Source organism: Bacillus rossius, chromosome 6 (genome assembly GCF_032445375.1).
Source record: "Bacillus rossius redtenbacheri isolate Brsri chromosome 6, Brsri_v3, whole genome shotgun sequence".
NCBI lineage: Eukaryota > Metazoa > Arthropoda > Insecta > Phasmatodea > Bacillidae > Bacillus > Bacillus rossius.
In genome coordinates this window covers 56,441,859-56,460,849 of record NC_086334.1, presented here as the reverse complement: position 1 = coordinate 56,460,849, position 18,991 = coordinate 56,441,859, and the positions used below count along the sequence as shown (strand labels likewise).

At 38.9% G+C, this 18,991-nt stretch overlaps 1 protein-coding gene across 2 annotated transcripts in view; it reads left to right on the top strand.

The window, feature by feature from the left end:
- LOC134533220 (cadherin-87A) overlaps positions 1 to 18,991 on the top strand; it is a 328,672-nt gene that overhangs the window by 241,848 nt on the left and 67,833 nt on the right. For both annotated transcript variants that reach the window (XM_063370617.1, XM_063370616.1), the window contains exons 4-6: positions 6,396 to 6,604; positions 11,512 to 11,640; positions 17,622 to 17,756. In XM_063370617.1, the coding sequence (XP_063226687.1) occupies positions 6,396 to 6,604; positions 11,512 to 11,640; positions 17,622 to 17,756 (473 nt within the window). The remainder of the gene's footprint in view (positions 1 to 6,395; positions 6,605 to 11,511; positions 11,641 to 17,621; positions 17,757 to 18,991) is intronic.

The window sequence follows — 18,991 nt, the reverse complement described above, 5'->3', positions numbered from 1 at the left end:
TGATTGACTTACTTAACACTTACTTAACTATTATCGGTGGTTAGTGAAATACTATCAACATGTAATACGATGAAATTAACAAAAACAAAAGGTGGTCTTGTCGAAACGCTCAAGCAGTTTTCACTGAATGTGTAGACAAGTAACACGCAAAAGTTGTAGACTATGTTTCTAGTCTGATTTCGTTAAAAAAAAAATTAAATTCTGTTAAAACACACACCTATAAATATTTTTCTTAGGGGCGAAATTGTGGCCATTTATGCACATAAAGTCTGCGTCTTTAAAAGTTTTCGGAACAATTCTCTTCAAATATGGTCGTCTGAAACGCAAATTAAACTGCAATATGTTGGAAGTTGGTGGATGTTTGTTTTGCATTTTTGCGGCTTGAGTAGTTTGTTAACGGGTACATGAAAAAGTCGTTGTTTAACTTATGTCTTGCGTTTCTTGCGTAGTTTATAAACCTGGAAAATACAGTCTGCTGCGTGTCAGTCAATTCCTCCCAATTGAATCTCGACATGCTCACTCGACTCGGGTACAGTAAACAGGATAGCCACTAGGACAAATAATAACCGGATCGATTACACGGGTAGAGTAAATCGGAAATAGCAACTAGGGCCAGTAACAGGATAGACTATACATGTCGAGTAAATTGTATAGCATTACTTGCTCTTGTTGCTATCGCTAGAGACCGGAAAAATTCGCGGGTTCATTTCATGATATGCTATAATCCAAACAACTGTATCTTTATATTGCTTCTGTGATTGACTCACAGTTTATCTGAAGGACTTTGAGCCAATGAAAAACCTTCAGTCAAAAAAGTATCGAATCGCAAGCTTCCCAGTTGACAGGTGTCACGAGTCAATAACCAATGAGCAGGAGGCATTTGCCTGAGTATGTAGGGGGTTGTGGAGTCTATCTTAGAGGTCATCGAAATCGCGACTTTTTCCAGTCTCTAGCTATCGCATTTACTCCACGTGTGTAATCGCACACCAGTTGTTAGAGACCTGTAAAATTCGCGGATTCATTTCGCGATAGGATAGAGTCCAAATACTTTTGACATTATTTTGCTTCACTGATTGGGTCACAGTTTATCTGAAGGACTCTGGGCCAATGAAAAATCTTTAACAGAAGAATTAGCGAATCACGATCATTCCAGTCAACAGGTGTTACGAGTCGGTAACCAATCAGCAGATTTAATTTGCAAGAGTGCATAGAGGATCATGGAGTATATCCTTTATGGATTTTAAATCGCGAATTTTACAGGTCTCTACCACATCGAGGGCGAAGGTTTCGCCGTACGTTTCGATCGTCATTGCAGTTGCCATCATCAGGCTCGCATCCTACTCCTACTCAGTAGAAAACTGTTAATTTGATGATGGCGACTGCAATGCAGACCGAAACGTTTGGTGAAACCTTCGTCCGCGACTCGACTAAATCCTTAAATCTCATAACCCAAGAAACTTCGGACAATGGTCGCGAAACCCATGATGCGTTGTACGTTGAAACAGTAAGTACTTCCATAAATATCAAGAGATTTATTATTAATAATAAAACCATCCCCGTTATCGTAGTGTATTTTCAAACATTTGTCGTTAGGTATTTTGCAGGAACACAATTTCTGAAGCTGACTTGCAAGGGTAAATACCACCCTTTGGAACTGAAGTAGTCTGCAAGTGGCTTATATGGCCTGAAATCCGCCAGAGATTCCATGAGGGCATATAAGTACATGCTTGCCGCATGACGCCGTGAAACACAAGCTGGAGCAGGGTGGGTAATGCGATTCCCCGCGCCGTGCCGGGGTGTTTATCGACTGCACTCCCCCGGCGGTGGCAACCGCGGAACGTAATTTCCCCCTCCGCGCTATGTCTGTCGGAGAGGCCGCGATGAGATGAGAGTGCCTGCCTGCCGTGTAAATAAAACGGAACGCGCTCGCTCGCTCGCTCTGGTGGCTTGTTGCGATGCTGCTCCTGGGTAGCAGGTACCAGGCGCTCATGAGGGCCCGGGAGGTAGCGAGAGGTCTTGCCCCTCCCTCGCTGCGTGCCAACCCCTCCTCCACCCCCACCCTTTTACTATCGGGCTCCTCCCGCGGCATTCCTCTTTGCGCGGGGTAATTAGGTTGCAAATAAAGTCGGCCTTACACCGAGGCCGTGTTTGCAGCCAGGGGCAGGAGGTGGGGAGGAAGGGGGGCTGTCTCACGTTGACGCGACATCGCCGTGGCTGCCCGCGGCGGCATCGGAGGCCTACAACACAGTCGGCTTGGAAGCAAACCCTGGTTGACGCACAGTACCAGTCAAAAACATCAGGACTATTACGAAATGTGTCCTTAAGCATTCTGTGCAATCATTTTTATTACATGTTGTTTTCATCAGAACATATTTTTTTTATAAATTTAAATTATTGAAATTGGTTTATTAACTTTCAAGTTATGGAATTTTACAGATTTGGCAAAAAAATAACATCATTTCGATGCATTATATTATGTGGCAAAAAAAGTAGATACAAAAAATATTCTTGTCTCTTAGTTCATTTTTTTTTTTTTTGTAATTACCTCGTGAATGATACGAATATTTTGAACAAAATTCGGCCTGGAATCTGCCGGCATTGTTAAATATGTATTTTTCATACAAGCTGAACCAACAAGACGAGGTCTGATACATTCTCTAGAGCCGAAAACAAACAAACACTGAAAACCCCAACTTGCTGGCTAAGTTTGCAATTTTGGCAGATTTTGGTTAAGTTTTCTTAAAACATTTATTTCAAAATTATGAAGAAAAAATCTGTATGAAATTATTTCTTCTTTGTTTCAATTTTTTGTTCAAAGTACATTACAAGAGATATAATTTTAAAAATCAAACACATATGTAGGTACTAAAAAAAATGGGTCTACATTTTTTTTCCACCATAAGACTGCCTTTCTAAATCCTGTAAAATGTCATAACTTGTAAACAGTTAAACCGATTTCAATAATTTAAATTTATATGAACATGTTTTGATGAAAACATGGTGGAAACATGTTTCCTAAAAAATTGCACCAAATGTTTGAGAGCATTAAATTTTAGTACAAATGATGTGATGGTCCTCAGCTTTTGCCGGACACTGTACCTGGAAACAGCCGGCGGCTACCTCCGTCCTTCGTGACGCATTGTTGCTTCGCTCGTCATTCTTTGTCATTTATATTCTTTTTTTACTTTCATTGTATTGTAGGATTCACGGAATCTTTTCAGCTCAGCAGTTACGGGAATTTTTGACATACAAAGGATCAAACCAAATTAGTATTAAATAAAAAACAGAAAAAGTAAACAAATAATAACAAGTTCTTTCAGTGATTCATGCAATGGGAAATTTTGATTTAATGGAGTTTTTTTGGACATACGCCTTTGCAGTTTTGCGTTGTTTGTCATAGAAAAATTACGAAAATAAAAAAAATTAAAATAAATATAAAAAACTCACAGAAAACAAAACTGAATAAGCTGTTGTCACTGAAAACCTTCTGTGTTTGTCAGTGCTATCGTCGTGGTGTTGTCCATAGTACTTTATCTTCATCGCTGTTTTTATATGTTTGCTGCATTGTCCAGGTTTGTTGTCTGTCTCGTCGTTGTTAGCCTACTGTGTTCGTCTGTGTTGTTATATTATTTTTCATGGCTAAGTTCCTTCAACGGAATTCTTGTGTTGTCTGATATTTATAGGTTCAATGTTTTTTTTTTTTTTTTTTTTTTTTTTCCATGCTGTCGTTGTTGTGTGGTCCATAATACTTGTTTAGTTTCATCGTGGTTTCCGTTTGCCGACATCATCTGATCAGTATTGTTTTCTGTAAATTTTTTATCTTCGTATTTTTTTTTTATTTACTTTGTTGATTTTCGGAACTTTCCATGACAAACAGTGCAAAACTGCGATGGCGTTTGTCCAAAAAAAACTGCATTAAATAATAAGTGTTGTTACGGCAATATATAATTTACTAGTTAATGCCCGGCGTATGTTGCAATGCCTCACTCAATTTTTTTTAAAATTTGTTTAACGTAAGTACACATACACAAGGCATATCTCTATAATTCTATAAATCTCTAAATTCTCTAAATCTCTCTCTGCCTCTATATTACCTATCTATCTATATCTCCTCTTATCTCTCTCTATCTCTTTTTATTTGTCTATCTCATGCTCTGTACTTCTCTCTAGCTTCCTCTATTTCCCTATCTATCATCACTCTATCTCTCTCACTCTCTTTTTTATATTTTATTCGATTATATTCTGTCATGCGTGCGCACTCATACACCGAAAACACACAAACTGCCGATAAACTACATGTATGAAATACACACTTATGTTAAAACGATTCGCGCGTCACCTATTGTAAAATGGTTGTACTAATTCTTAAACTTTGCGGGCATGCGCATCAGAGCTCACCAAAGTTCCATCGCAATTGGATGAATGGCTTATGAACGCTTAAGGGACAAACAAACGAACATTTTATATATAAAGGTTTTAGTTTTATAAAGAGATGATTAATATTTAAGTCAACTTATATCAAAATAAAATTAGATTCAGATAAAAATGTTTCAATATTTTCTAATTAAATATTCAAGTAATGCGTTTGAAAGACATCGTTGCTTGCACCATTGCCAATGTTTCTCAGGTGTGGCCATTGCTGGTCTGTCAATTCTTGGTTCGGCTTTCACTCTGTTTGCTTGAATTTGATGACCAACTTATTGGCTGCTATGCCATTCGTAATCTCCCTGTGCAGTGCCCTAAATTCATTTTATTTTTAAATGATCTCTGATAACGATTATACGTACATGCGTTTTTGTAAATATGTTTGATGAGGTGTTCTTAAACCATGAACAGTGTTTACGCATGCTGTAGACTAATGCGGTGAAGAAGAGCCGGTGAGAAGATAGTGTGAAACGAGCGTTTGGAAATAGACGGTTACAAACGGAATACGTCATGAAAGTATGTGAACAGGACCATTATAATCTTCATTTGTGAAGGGAGGGAGGAGCAAGCTAAAATAAACACAGATAAAAATATGAGTATCTCTGTTTTGAAACTGATGACTTTTTAGCAGCCTCAATTAGCAATGAAACTAACTATATTGTATAATAAACCACATCATTATCACTAAACTAAAAAAGTATGTAATTACAATTGAATTCTGCCAATTGTATTTTTCTTCATGTTGTGTTATAATTCCTTTTCTAGATGGGACTGACACGCAAGTGAGGGGGGGGGGGGGGAAGAGAGACCAAATCCCCCCCCCCCCACACGAAATCCTAAAAATACCTATTAAAATATATTATTCCCACCAACAAAACGAAAGAATTTGAAAGCAAACTGCGGGTAAAGTGGTTATATTCCCCCCTCCCTCTATAAATGCAATTTGTGTGCTCCTGCTGACATGGGAGAATTTTCAGGAGGTGACCACGCATGATGAACTACATGGTTACTGTGTTGATGCCGCCTTTTGTCGGGCTGACAGACACCCAAAACATTGCGGAAACAGTGTCTGTGTTGACGATCGAAATTACAATTTATACTTATTAACCATCATCAGGTGTGGTCAAATACCATTTTTCTGCAATGTTTTGGGTGTCGCAATTCTCAAAAACGTCACAGCATGCAAACTCCTGAAAATTATCAGCTACATGAAAATACTCAACGGCTTTCTCTCGCAGATTTTTGCGTTTCAAGTGTGCCAACCCCACAGCTCAAACTGAATCATATTAAGCGAAACAGCCTTCAAAATTAGTGATTCCCTGTCAGAATAATTGGGGGGCGCGCTTAAAGTATTCTGTTAAAAGATCATATGTGCAGCAATTTCATCGCTCGCTTAGCTACACGGGAATACAGGAAATAAAAGATTTGATTTTTCAGTTGCAGGCATATGTATACTCATCTAATGTAACTGCTTGAGCTCATTCTTCGAAGTGTTGACTGCCCGCACTATCCCAGTCGTCGCACCGATGAGGCCGCAATGCAGGCAAAAGCAAAGGAGGAAATCCTCCAATAATCTTCGTGTCGAGAGTTTGTACTTTCCCTTTTAGCTTTTTGCATGCCTACGCCAGTATTGCGCTTGGGTTTGCATGAATTAGTCTTTGAATTGTTGGAGCTGGCTCGACGAGTGTCCATTCCTTATTATTTAGTCTTGGCCATCATGATTTTGGATATGCCCCGCGCCGCAATTTTTTCTCCTAGTCCTATGCATCCGTCGATTTACATATATCTACGTAGTGATTATTTTGCTACATTCTGTACAGATTAATTTTAACTGTTGGCTACAATGAAAGTTTTTCTGCAAGTTTTGCAAATGTCGAGTGTGAAATCAGTCTAAGACTATAAAGTTTGACCTAGATACTAATGAGGAGCCAACAGAAGCAGTGCGGTGACGCGGTGTTCCCGGCCCACAGACGTGACGGCGAACCGGCCGCCGGCCTTCAGCAGGGACATGGACAACGCGGTGGTGTCGGAGAACACGCCGGTGGGGCAGCAGGTGTACCAACTGGAAGGCAGCGACCCGGAGGGCTCGCCCGTGCACTACGGCCTGATCGGCACGGACCACCTCGCCGTGGACGGGCGGACGGGCGCGGTCACCGTGGCGCGGCCCCTGGACAGGGAGGTCAGTGCTGGAACAACAACAGCGCGATGGCGCGACGCCAAGAGGGGAAGCCTTCTTTTCACAGACGAGAGAGCCAAACGACCAATCTTGCAGCTTCGGTTTTTTTTTTTTTTTTTGTTCATTGTAAATAAATATGGTGGTGTTGATAAAAGGAAAGACCATAAACGAGGCAACGGTATTTATTTGTACGCCGCCATATTTTTCGTTTGCCGTGTGTCCGTGAATGATTATTTTGGACAACTCACGATAACTAACGGTCAATTACGTTAGGTTAGCTATATTATTAATACTTTAAAACATTGTGGGCTGTTGATTTGGTTAGGATAGTTACATAAAAGATACTGTGAAATCATGTAAACGGTTTCCTAACGCTGGATAGCTACATATTAAAAAGTTATTTGTTAAGCAACCATAAAATGATTTTACAGTATTTTTAATGTAGCTATACTTACCTAATATAACCAACCATCCACAATGTTTTAAAGTATTTATAATGTAGCTAACCTATCCTAATCGACCGCAAAATTTAATGCCACGCCGGTTTATATATTGAGATAGAACGGCGTATGACGTATGAGTAAGCTACATCCCAAATAAATACACCTGTTGTAGTACGGAAAAATAAAAGCTAGCATGAACTTCGGGTGTGGCTCTCTCGTCTGTGACATGAATGCTTCCCGACGCCAGGGATGCCGTTTTCACCCGCGCGAAAAAGATACACAATAATACAGAATAATAATTTCTATGTGCAATATCTTAGCTCTCGGCATACGGCAATTGGTAGGAGTGATTCCGTGAATGGAACGGACGTCGAATGGAACGGAAATGCGGACATCTGTGGCGGATTGCACTAACCAAAGTTCACAAAACCCAAAGTTCAACTTTATAGTATTGTATTAACTGTTCATTTTAACAAGATGGGTAGTATTTTAATAAAATTCCTTGTTGAAAATCAGGTCCAAATCTGGGTTTTAGTATTTTTATCGCAGCCGTTTCGTAATATCTAGTTTTAAATTTAGGTCAACAAATCGAATGATTCAAAAGTCGATGTAACTGCTCCGGCAGCGAATTCTAGCAGTGGGTGCGGAAACAAAGTTTGAATCGCTTCCAGAAATTTAGTTGAAAAAGAAATATTTTGCATGTATTTATCACGCTCGCAATAGTTTACAGAATTCTACGTTAAATTTCGAGTCCGAATTTCGTATTTTAAGTGTATTTTCAACATGAGAACATGTGAATTTGTTCGTTAGCGAGGTTAGATGTTTAACACATCACTGGCGAATTCTGAAATAAATACGCGCTCAAGTTTCTTTTTTGTTACCTACTTACCAAACATAAGACAACTATGAATGCCCGCAGGTTTTTATCGAATCAAAACGTTTAAGGGAAATATGGTTTGTACAAATTTACTATTCATTATTTTGAAAAATTGCCGTGCGAAAAAAAATTTCAGAGCTTGCACAGATAAATTTAGTCAAAAAAACCTTGCAGTAATTGTGTTTCCAAAGCACCACTGTGGCCATCTGTCGAAAAAAAAAGTTCGGTCGCTCTCTGCAGTAACGTGGCGTCATGACGCGATGGAAAAAGAAAATATTTCCAACCGGCAAGTCTGTCGCGTCCGCCATTAACGTAGCGCTGACGTCACGGATGTGTCGAACGTGATTGGATGTGGAAATATTCGCGCCGTACGCATCGCGTCCGACGAGCTGTTGTGATTCCAGCGGAAAGGTCGAGTGATAAAGCGAATACACTAGAGACTAATACCGAACAGCACCCAGAATTCTGAGTGTTGGTGTCACGTCAGTCCGATAGATGGCAGATGCTGTGCCCTGTCAGAAATCAGGAAATGATACAGATGGAGCATTAGCCGTCAGACGTGAAGCAGTTTTTTTCCCCCATTTGTTTCTGATTTTCACATACCAATATGGCGGATTTTTGTTTATATTTGTATCATCTGATCTAGCTTGCTTTTATTAACGACTGTAGTTAAACTGTTTGGAAGAAAATTAGACTAGAATATGACTGGTTAATATGTTTATATATATATATATATATATATATATATATATATATATATATATAAAGTCCAAAACGAATCTTCATAATACAAATGTGATGATATGAGTTGAAATTTTTTCTCCAATTTAACCTCTAATACAGGTTGAGCTGTTACATTTATAACAAATGGCCGCCATATTGGTACGTGTAGTCCCCTTTTGGCTTCACCCCCTCGCCCGGAATCGAACCTTGTGCTCCATATGTATATTTCCCTAATCTCTGTCTCCAGTATGGCAATGTATCCGTTTAATAAATGTGATACCAACACTATTACAACAAAAATAAATTTCTTTTATCATGGAAAAACCTTTTTTTAGTCATTTTAATGGGAGATAATAACCCTTCAGTTCTTAAACTTTATTTGAAAAAAGTTAATGAATTTTGACACCAGATAATTTTAATATATAATTTTACAATTTATCTGTAAAATGTATTTGTAGTTACATCTCTCGCCGGTAGGTTATTTTTCACACTCTCGCTTGTGTTGTTAATATAGAGCTGTCCGGTGCTAGTCTCTGGTGTGTTTGATTAGAGTGACCAACTCCGCGCGGGAAGCTAAGATGTACATCAAGTTCTGTCCCTGCCCGAACACGCCCGAATATTCACCTTTGGCCAACCTCGGGTTTATATATATATATATATATATATTTCTCTGTTTATTTTAATGTAGCTATACTAATACTAACCTAACTAACCGTCCATAGTGTTTTAAAGTGTTTTAATGTAGCTAACCTAACCGACCACTTTTAATATTTGAATTCATTATCCCTGCGCAAAAATAAAACAAATCCCGAGGTTGGCTGAAGGTGAATATTCGGGCGTGTTCGGGCAGGGACAGAACTTGATGTGCATCTTAGGCTTCCCTTAGAGTGACCAACTCCGCGCACACAACTGCAGTCATGCCGTAAGTTGGGACCGAGCTCAAGACTCGTCACGTGAGCTCCGTGCTTCAGCGAGTACGACCACTGACAACCTCGAGTTGCTGTGTCTGGAGTTCTCGGACCGGTCAGAAGGTCATGCTCGAATCAAAATCGTCAACGTAGGCCACGCCCGAGCCGCGGTTGTAGACCAACAGTCATTTGGCCGGCAGTAATTTGACCGAAAAGCCATTCGACCGACAGTAGTTTCTCCGACTTTTCGGTAAAATAACTTTCTGCATACTGTCTGCTACCCCATAAGGCCCACATAACATAGAATTAAATATATTTATGTGTATCGACTCTGGCAAATATTACATCGTTTAGCTAAACGATTTTGTTTTTAATTGTTCGTTTCGAAAGGTATTCGTTATAACTTTGGATGGGCCAATCAAATACTCAAATCCTCTACTACCGTCAAATCCTTAGTATTTAAAGGGATTCGATATTCGAGGAAAATATTCGAAGAAATATTCGTATTAGAGGAAAGAAAGTAAATTACAAAATTCAACACTGACAATCTCTGAAGTTTACTAGGTTTTTTTTCTTCTTACCTATTATGTTATTATTCCCCAAGATATTGTACTTTTAACGTGTAAATATATAAATAAAATTACAATATGTATTGATTATCAAAACTTAGTTCATGAATAAACCATTTAAAATATTAAATGTTTCAACAGCATATTTGATATCTTTAATTTCTTGTACATTATTTTTTTTTGTACCCTTGAGACCTAGATCTGGATTCGAAGGGTACATTCGAAGTACTCTTCGGGATTCAAATTTCAGATTCGGATTCGAAAAAAACAATTGTAATTCAACCCATCACTAGTTATAACTAGGACCATGCATATTTCGCGAAAAGATTCCGAGACTAGCTGAAAGTTAAAACACTGTAGCATCGTCTGTGTTTCGTGATTGGGTGAGTTTCTTTCAGGTACATGATTGTTAAAACACCAATCACAGTAATTCATTGCGGAACCAAATGCGTCCTGAGTGGCTCAGCCAAATAAGGCAACTACTTCTCTCGCAGACGACCGCCAATCACAAGGAAGAAACCGCTGGTGCGCGTATACCTTGTTGCAGTCTAGTAGGCGTTCAGATTTATTCGCGAAAAATGCCTGCCCCCAGTTATAACTCTTTACACATGTGTGTGTATATTGTTTTGCACGGTTACTCGCACTGTTTCTCGTCTCGGCGAAAGAAACGGAAGAACGCCACGCAGGCGTAAAGTGCAGACTAGGGAATAGCAGCGACCAATCGGGAGGAGCCGTTCCAGCATTCTCGCGGAGAGCCTCGGGGGAATAGTGGGAGACGTGGATCGAGATGGAAGCAGTGGCGGATCCGGGGGGGGGGGGGGGCACCAGGGGCAGGTGCCCCCTCCCCCCCGAAAAACCAGTTGTCTGCAACATTAATATTTGCTACAAAAATGATTGTTTCTGAAACCAATAAAATATTTTAATATAATTAATGAATTTCTTGTAGAATCATAAAATATGGTGGTTGGATGTTATGTGTAGTGTGAGTAGATTAAATACAAATTTAGTAATTTAAAGACATTTTTTCTCTGGCTATTCTGAAATCCTAGAGTGCCCCCTCCGAGGTGAACCTCTGGATCCGCCACTGGATAGAAGATCGCGGGCCTGCAGCATGAAGCAGCCTCCCGCAGTCCATCATCAGTTTGCGTTGCAACATCGGCAAAGTTACTTTTCATTTCAGTTTCTTGAGTGTCAGGGAAATGCATTAAAAATGTCAAATTACATAATTTATCCTTCACTCACGTCGCATGGTTCCGATAAACTTCATGCAAGTACGGGAAAGTGTAAAATGAAGATTCGTGATGAAACTAAGTGGTCTTTATTGTGCATGGAACATTTTGTGTTCGGGTGGTTGTCAACGTTTGTGCATGGAGTATGACTTTTGCTTCAGGTAAACGACACTTTGAGGTTAACTGTGACCTTGGAAGACGAGGTTCCAGGCGGCGCCCCCAACATTGTCAGGGTGCCGATCTCCGTGATCATCTTGGACGACAATGACAACTCTCCAGTTTTCAAAGGGGTGAGTGTCTCGGTTATTTCACATCAGTGTTTTGGCGTGTAACATCTTAGCTATCGGCATACGGCATAATGGTGGGAGTAATTTCGTGAATGGAGTGGAAGTCGCACGGAAGTGTGTGACCGCGATGCTGCCATTTTGCTGGCGGATGGCGCGAACCATAGTTCACAAAGCCAAAGGTAAATTGTATAGTATTGACTGTTTAATGAATTTCAAAAAGGATGGGCAGTGTTTTGATAAAATTCTGTGTTGAAAATTAGGTGCAAAGCCGAGGTTTAGTATTTTTTTTCCCCAGTCTTTTACGCTTTCATTGGAGCCGTTTCATTATATAGTGTAGAATTTTGGTCTGTAAATTTAATGATTTGATAGTCGACGTAGCTGCTCCGGCAGGGAATTCTAGTGGCGGGTGCAGTATTGTGACCATATCTCCTTCAGAGGAGGCTTCAACCCGTTGAAGAAATAAACAATAAAAAAAGATCAAGTAAGGTAAATGACTCAAAAGCTGACATTTCGCTCCTTATAGTAGGAGCAACTGTAAGTTATTAAATCATGTTTAAAGAAGAACATGAGAATTTAAAACGTTTACGTTTATTCAAATGTTAATAATATAACAATATATTATAAATGGTACAACAACCAGAAAATTTTGTTATCATGTACAGATATCGAAGAAGTGTATACAAGCGTCTTCGAAGGGACAAATGGCAAGATACATTTTAGTTATACAATTGTGAGCGCTTAAACAGATTGTACGTCAGCATAAGTGTACGTATCAAGGGTTAGTAAATAACCCGATACCAAACATTCATCTTAATTACAAAATACATAGTAAAAGATTAAATGATTTCATACGCGTACAAATACGTAATCTCAACTGGAATACAAAAATGCGTGCTTTTGACTTAGTAGTTTACGTAAGGAGCGCAAAAACGTGGATTATACGTACATACATTGATTACGAAAAGAATATCATAGGAACAAGAATAAATACGTTCTATGCGAACCAGGGTGATTAAAGCAAATACACATCAAACTACTGATTACTAGAACACGAATGTGTTATATCGCGTAAATTCAAGTATATCATGAGTAACGTATTGTAAGAGTGCGATATGATTAAATGCTAACATTTTACGTCGAGACGGACACATTTATATTAAAGTTAAAGACTTTAACAAGAGCACTTAAGAACATACCGCAACTGAATCCGATCATGGGCAATATTTAAAAAAATCACACAAATACGTGAACAAATTTTGACAACAAACATAATTTAGAGCATGGCAGGCCGAAAAATAGTTTAAGCAAAGAGAGTTACGTATTACATTACTATAAGAGCCTCTACAGTAAACCAACAAACGCAACTCCAAAGCATAACACTTACGTGCCCATGACCGTATACGCGGCACCCCTACGCGATCTCAAGGTGGGTTTCCTTGAAGAGACGAAAAGCGTAAGAAGGATTTTATATAAATCCAGGGCTTATATAAACATGGCAAGGTATACCTCCGCAGATGAAAAATAGTACCAAGTAACGGGAGAGGGACGCATGCGCAACACAGGGTTAAGGGAGGAGAGTGAAAGCAGAAGGGCAAGGAAATAACGAACGAAAGGGGTAAAGGGGAAGTAACACTCTGAGCTGAAAAACGCATGGACCCGAAGGTTACCGATGAACGACGAAGATAACACTAGCAGTTTATTGCAATACCTTACGTGTTTCGCATTTCCTTAAGACCGTGCTAGAATTAAAATAATTATATATTTTCAGTAACAACAGTTATAGTCGACTATCTTTGTATTCAGTTGTTCTTTGCTTGCTGCGAACAGTAACAAAAGCCATTTCCAACGCATGGTAGCATAACACGTTGCCGAACTTTCAACTTTCTCATGCGATATCCAAAAAGCCTAAGATTCACTTCATCGGCAAACACTCCCAAACACTTCCAAACACTTTCAAACATTGGCTAGCGCATTTTCGTTAGCACCTATTGTTTATGATGCGTGGGTGCACAAATAACTCATAAACCGAAACTTTTTACTTTCACAGATTCACTGGAACGTTAATGGCAGAATTTTGTAGTAGATTAATACCAAACTAATTCTGTTTTTTTTGACCCAACATAACCCACAAACATTTCTATGATAAGCTTAAAAAAAATATTTATATTTGCGCCCTTACCCGCACATATAATCAAATGTTGGCTATAAAAACATATTAATTAGGCCAAAAATGCAAATTTTATCGATGGTACTTGTTTATGTTTACAAAATAAATCATTGTCCTAATTTGCACGAGCGAATGTTCAGACATCGTACGTATGCAGATGTTGTCCTGTACTTGATTCTTGCGGTATCTCAAACTAGATTATTATTATACCCATACTCGATTATCACAATATTTCTTACTCGATGCTCTCGAATCGTTGTGGACTCGTGGCATTTCTATTGGATGGGTTGTGGGGGGCAATCTCCCCCGCCCTCCGCCCCCTATAAAACAGTAATAAAAAACTGCAGCGATAACAAATAAAAATTGTTCTTCAGACCACACCCGGCTTTTGAAGTTGGTTCCATTTTTTTATAAACATGTATAATCAGAACATTTTTGGTTTTATTTAACTGTGTGTAATATTTTTTTTAACTAGATAATTCACAGTTTTGATGACTAGGGGCAAAAAATTTCGGACTCCACATTTAACTAGAATACATTTCATACCCCGCGCAAAACTCTGCGGTCATCCGTCCCTTCCAAAAGTCGAGGTTGCGTCCGCCATTGTGTGGAATGTGAAGTTTGTACTATGCCAGTCGTTTGGTCGTACCTACTATGAAATTACTGGTATTTTATAATTCGCAACAATTGTCGTTTTTTTTTTTTTAATTTTTAAATTGTGAACGAGTTCGGCTTATCATTGGGGTATTTAATAATTATATATAATACTAATGTTTTTTGGATAACATCATTAAGGCATAGTATTTTCGTTAGTAATTTCATACCAGAAAATGAGTTAATTAAATATTTTGATTTAGTATGATAACAAAATTGTAACGTTAATTTCTGTTTTTTTATCTGTTCATATACAATGTGGAATTATTATAAGGTTTAGAACTTCAAATGATTCGAATAACCCCACCTTGCCCTATGTGAGGCAATGATGTTCTTGTCTTCTTTGGTCTTCTTGTCACACTTCCATTATCTTTCCTACGCCATAGCCGCGGCCGGATTCTAAGATCCCATCAAAGATTTACGTTTTATACATAACCTACTTTTAAAGGAATTTTTATCTACAAATTAAATTTGCTTTAGTACAGTTATATTCATCTTATGTATCCCAAAATTCATCGAATCAATTTTGTAAAATGTTTTAGTCATAGTTGGTAAAACAAAAGGTGATGGAGAACTGAGAGGCACCCCGGACTCCATGGGACAGAAAGAGGCCCACTAATGGGGTGTCCGTGTAGTTGTAGTGGAAGGAGAGGGACGGGCGTTACCTGGTTCACAGCGGGATTGCCTCAGAGATGATCTCGGCCAGTGTGCCGCTCCACCTTCATCTCTGGCCGCCTCGTAACAATATTATTTACTACACTTAAATTGTATACAAATGTTTCCCTTTAATTGTTATATGTTTTGTTTAAATACACTTTGGTTCATGCAGACCCTTTCAACAAAAGTTACTAACTTTTTTATTTTATTTCTAAATTGATTACCTATATGCTATTGGTTTTATCTATGCCAATGAACATTAGCGTTTTAATCATTGTCACACATATTCTCATCCGTACTCAGCCATGGAATCATATTAGGCTACATACCTGCCTTACAAGTGGCGCTATATTTTCAGTTATAAAATAAACATTTTTCTTATTCTTCAGTGCTTCAGTATATAGGTATTACTTTAGGTGGGTGCCTGGCAAGGCTCACGAGCTCAAAAGGTGTGGGGGCGCTAAGGGCGACACCAGTTCGTGCACCATACGCCTCTTCGTCTCTATGAGCAGGGCGCCGAGCTGACGTGCAGTCTCCGCGTCGGTAAGGTACCTCTACAAGACTTTAAGAGGTGACCCTATCACTTAAAAACTTAAAGTACTGTGTTTAGAGATTTTCACACACATATTATGTATACTTATACGTTATACATACACATACAAACATATACATACATTCACATACTACACACTACCGGTGAAAACGCCAGTTTTAGCCTTTTCCACTGACAAAGATACATGTTAAAGATTAACCATGAATCAAAACATGTATAGACAAGTGTAATGGCGCGTCTACATCCGGGTCTTTGTACGCCATTTGTCAGCCCAGCCAGGGGACTGACTACCTGAATACCCAGAACAAAATTAATAACTCGTTCATTTTTCGAAAAAAGTAAACTCTGTCCTTTATTACGAATTTTCTTAACAATCGTAGGTCATAAATTACTCCATGAATATCCCTTCATTTTCTCTCTTATCAAATCCTTAGATTTTTTTTTCAGTTACTAATTAAACTATCTGTAAAGATTATTTTATTACTTCGATTTCCATCATTTAAAAATGTGTCTATACAGGTTGTTTACTCATTAGTTTATCGACTGATATTATAAACCTAAGAAACCTTTCAGGAATTACTTTATTCATTAATTTCATGGAAATAAACTCTGATAAAGCGTCTTTTTTTTTTTTTTTTTTTTAACGTTCAGTAACATGTTTCCACCAGGCACTTCTGTTTTGCCACATTTTCAGCACTCTTTTTGCATTTAGGGGGTTGGCAAACCTAGGCCTTTAGGACCTTAAGTATTTTACTTCTTATTTTTCATAATATTGTGAACCAGAAGTGTTTAAATTTACTTAATATTTGACTTAATTGAATTACACAAAAAACCAATTCTAAAAATTATTTTTATAAGTATTTCTCATACTAGTCGCGTCTTTTCTCAAGCGAAGTAAAGCAGTACCACTTCCTTGTGTATATTTAAGTGGTATCTATTTTTTTTTTTTCAAAATTACATTTATAACTATTACGGTACCATAATGAAGTACTTACATATTTCTGACGATATTACGCAGGGGCGCAAATCTTAATGGAAAAAAAAGGGCAAAGAGTTTTGCGCGTAGGTTTCAACCGACACGTTATCCCTGGATTCGGGCACTTGTATTGTTGTTTACTGCCCCAATCTTGGCGTATCTGCATGCAGCAAGCAGAAAACTTTATAATACACACAGAAAGATTTCCGTTGAACATATAGTTTTGACTTTTACATTCTATCAACACTGTTTCGCAGTCACGATTTTGCGAGCGCAAGTTAGGCCCAAGGGAGGGGGGGAGGGACACCTTTGCCCTCCACCCTCGGGTATGTACGCCCATGATACTACGTAGTGACTGTTGGCGGTAAGTGCCGACTGAATTGTTGCCCATTGGAAGGGCAGCCCTTGAGGATTTTTCTGACAGTGGTTTATTTGTACAGAGACTGGAAGGGCAGCCCATCCAATTTCTGAAAACACGCTCCTTTAAGAGTTTAAATAATCCTGAAATTTTGCTCCTTGGATGGGCAGCCCGTCAGGATTTTTCTAACAGTAGTGTTTTTGAAAGGTTGTCTGAATTGTTGCCCCTTGGAAGGGCAGCCCATCAGGATTTTTCTGACAGTAATGTTTTTGAAAGGTTGTCTGAATTGTTGCCCCTTGGAAGGGCAGCCCATCAGGATTTTTCTGACAGTAATGTTTTTGAAAGGTTGTCTGAATTTTTGCCCCTTGGAAGGGCAGCCCATCAGGATTTTTCTTACAGTGGTGTTTTTGAAAGGTTGTCTGAATTGTTGCCCGCTGGATGGGCAGCCCTTCAGGATTTTTCTGACAGTGGTTAGTTTGTAAAGTGACCTAACCTAACCTTACCTTACCGAAACTAACCACTGTCAGAAAAATCCTGAAGGGCTGCCCATCCAGCGGGCAACAATTCAGCTCTCCCCGGCGCACGAGCAGACGTCATGTAACGCCCCGCACCGCCGCAGGTCCCGTACGAGACCGACGTGCCCGAGGACTCCCCCGTGGGGACGACCATCTTCCAGCAGGTCCGCGCCGAGGACCCTGACGTCATCGGCGACGCGCTGGAGGTCAGCTGCTCCGAGAAGACCGACTCCTCGGGGGTGAGTTGTGACACTGATCTCTGGTGTTTCATCTCACCACTGAACAACAGAGGCATTTATTTGTTTATTGTGAACAGAGCAGCTTGGCGTTATTTACATTATTTATCCATTCATTCATGTGTTGGTCTTAGTTTACCGGAAATAAACCTGAAACGATGTGGGATGAATAATACTTTTTTTTTTTTTCAGTCAACACCCTACACCCCCTGTCCCAAGGATGTTAGACATCCCTGTACCAGCTCTACTGCTACCACACCCCCCCCCCCCCCCAAATGCTTTTTTTTTTATAAATCTTAAGATGTTATTTTATTTTTATTTTGAGTGACATTTTGTAGATCTTGACGGAGTCCGAGGGCCTCCGCGACAAATGTTTGAATTAATTACTTCCACAAAGAAATTGTGCCTCTTTTTTAAAATAATAATTCACAGTGAACAAAATAGTATATTCTTGAGTATGTGTCTAACTTGGGACATATTGCAATCTAATATAAACATTTTTAAGACCAGTCTTATAAAGATGTGTAGTTCCTACTTAATACGTGGAATAATTTTACTGTGTCTTTTGCTGCCTTTTAAATTTTTTTTTTTATGAGGAGGGCATGTCTTTGTATAGAAATTATAGTTGCAATTGTTATGACCTCTCGTCACTGTAAACATGCGTAAAAGTGTGCTGCCGAACTTTCAGCTAGATGTATGTGCGATATCCAATTCGATGGCTTCTTGCGGAAAAATCTGATGTTTTATGATTTGAATGTTCATTTATTTCAATAAGCAAGAGTCTTCAGAACAAAATTATGCCTTTCACAGTTCGTTTAGGACTTATTGTTGCCACAAAAACATTGTATTAAACTTTATTTTTCCGCCTAAACTTTAGCTATAATATGAAGGATTTTTTTTAGTGGCATCTTGCTATAAAATAAAACTACACTGGCCCATCAGTATTTTAATGTACAGCTGTCTTCAAAATGAAGTAACGCCGGTTAAGGGCATGTACGACCTATATTCCGTCTGAACTTGCATGTATGAAATTTTACAATATCCACGAACCTTGTTCATTTTAAGAAAAGTTTTGAGGAAAATTTGGTAACGTTACTATACTCTAATTCAAATAAAATTGTAGAAGGCTTTGAAACAGAATTATGTAACCCTATTGTCACCAAAAATTAAGTTTATTCCCTAAACCTTTATTAGTTTTAGCGAGATCTACACTTTTATACAACAAATATCGCAGGCTT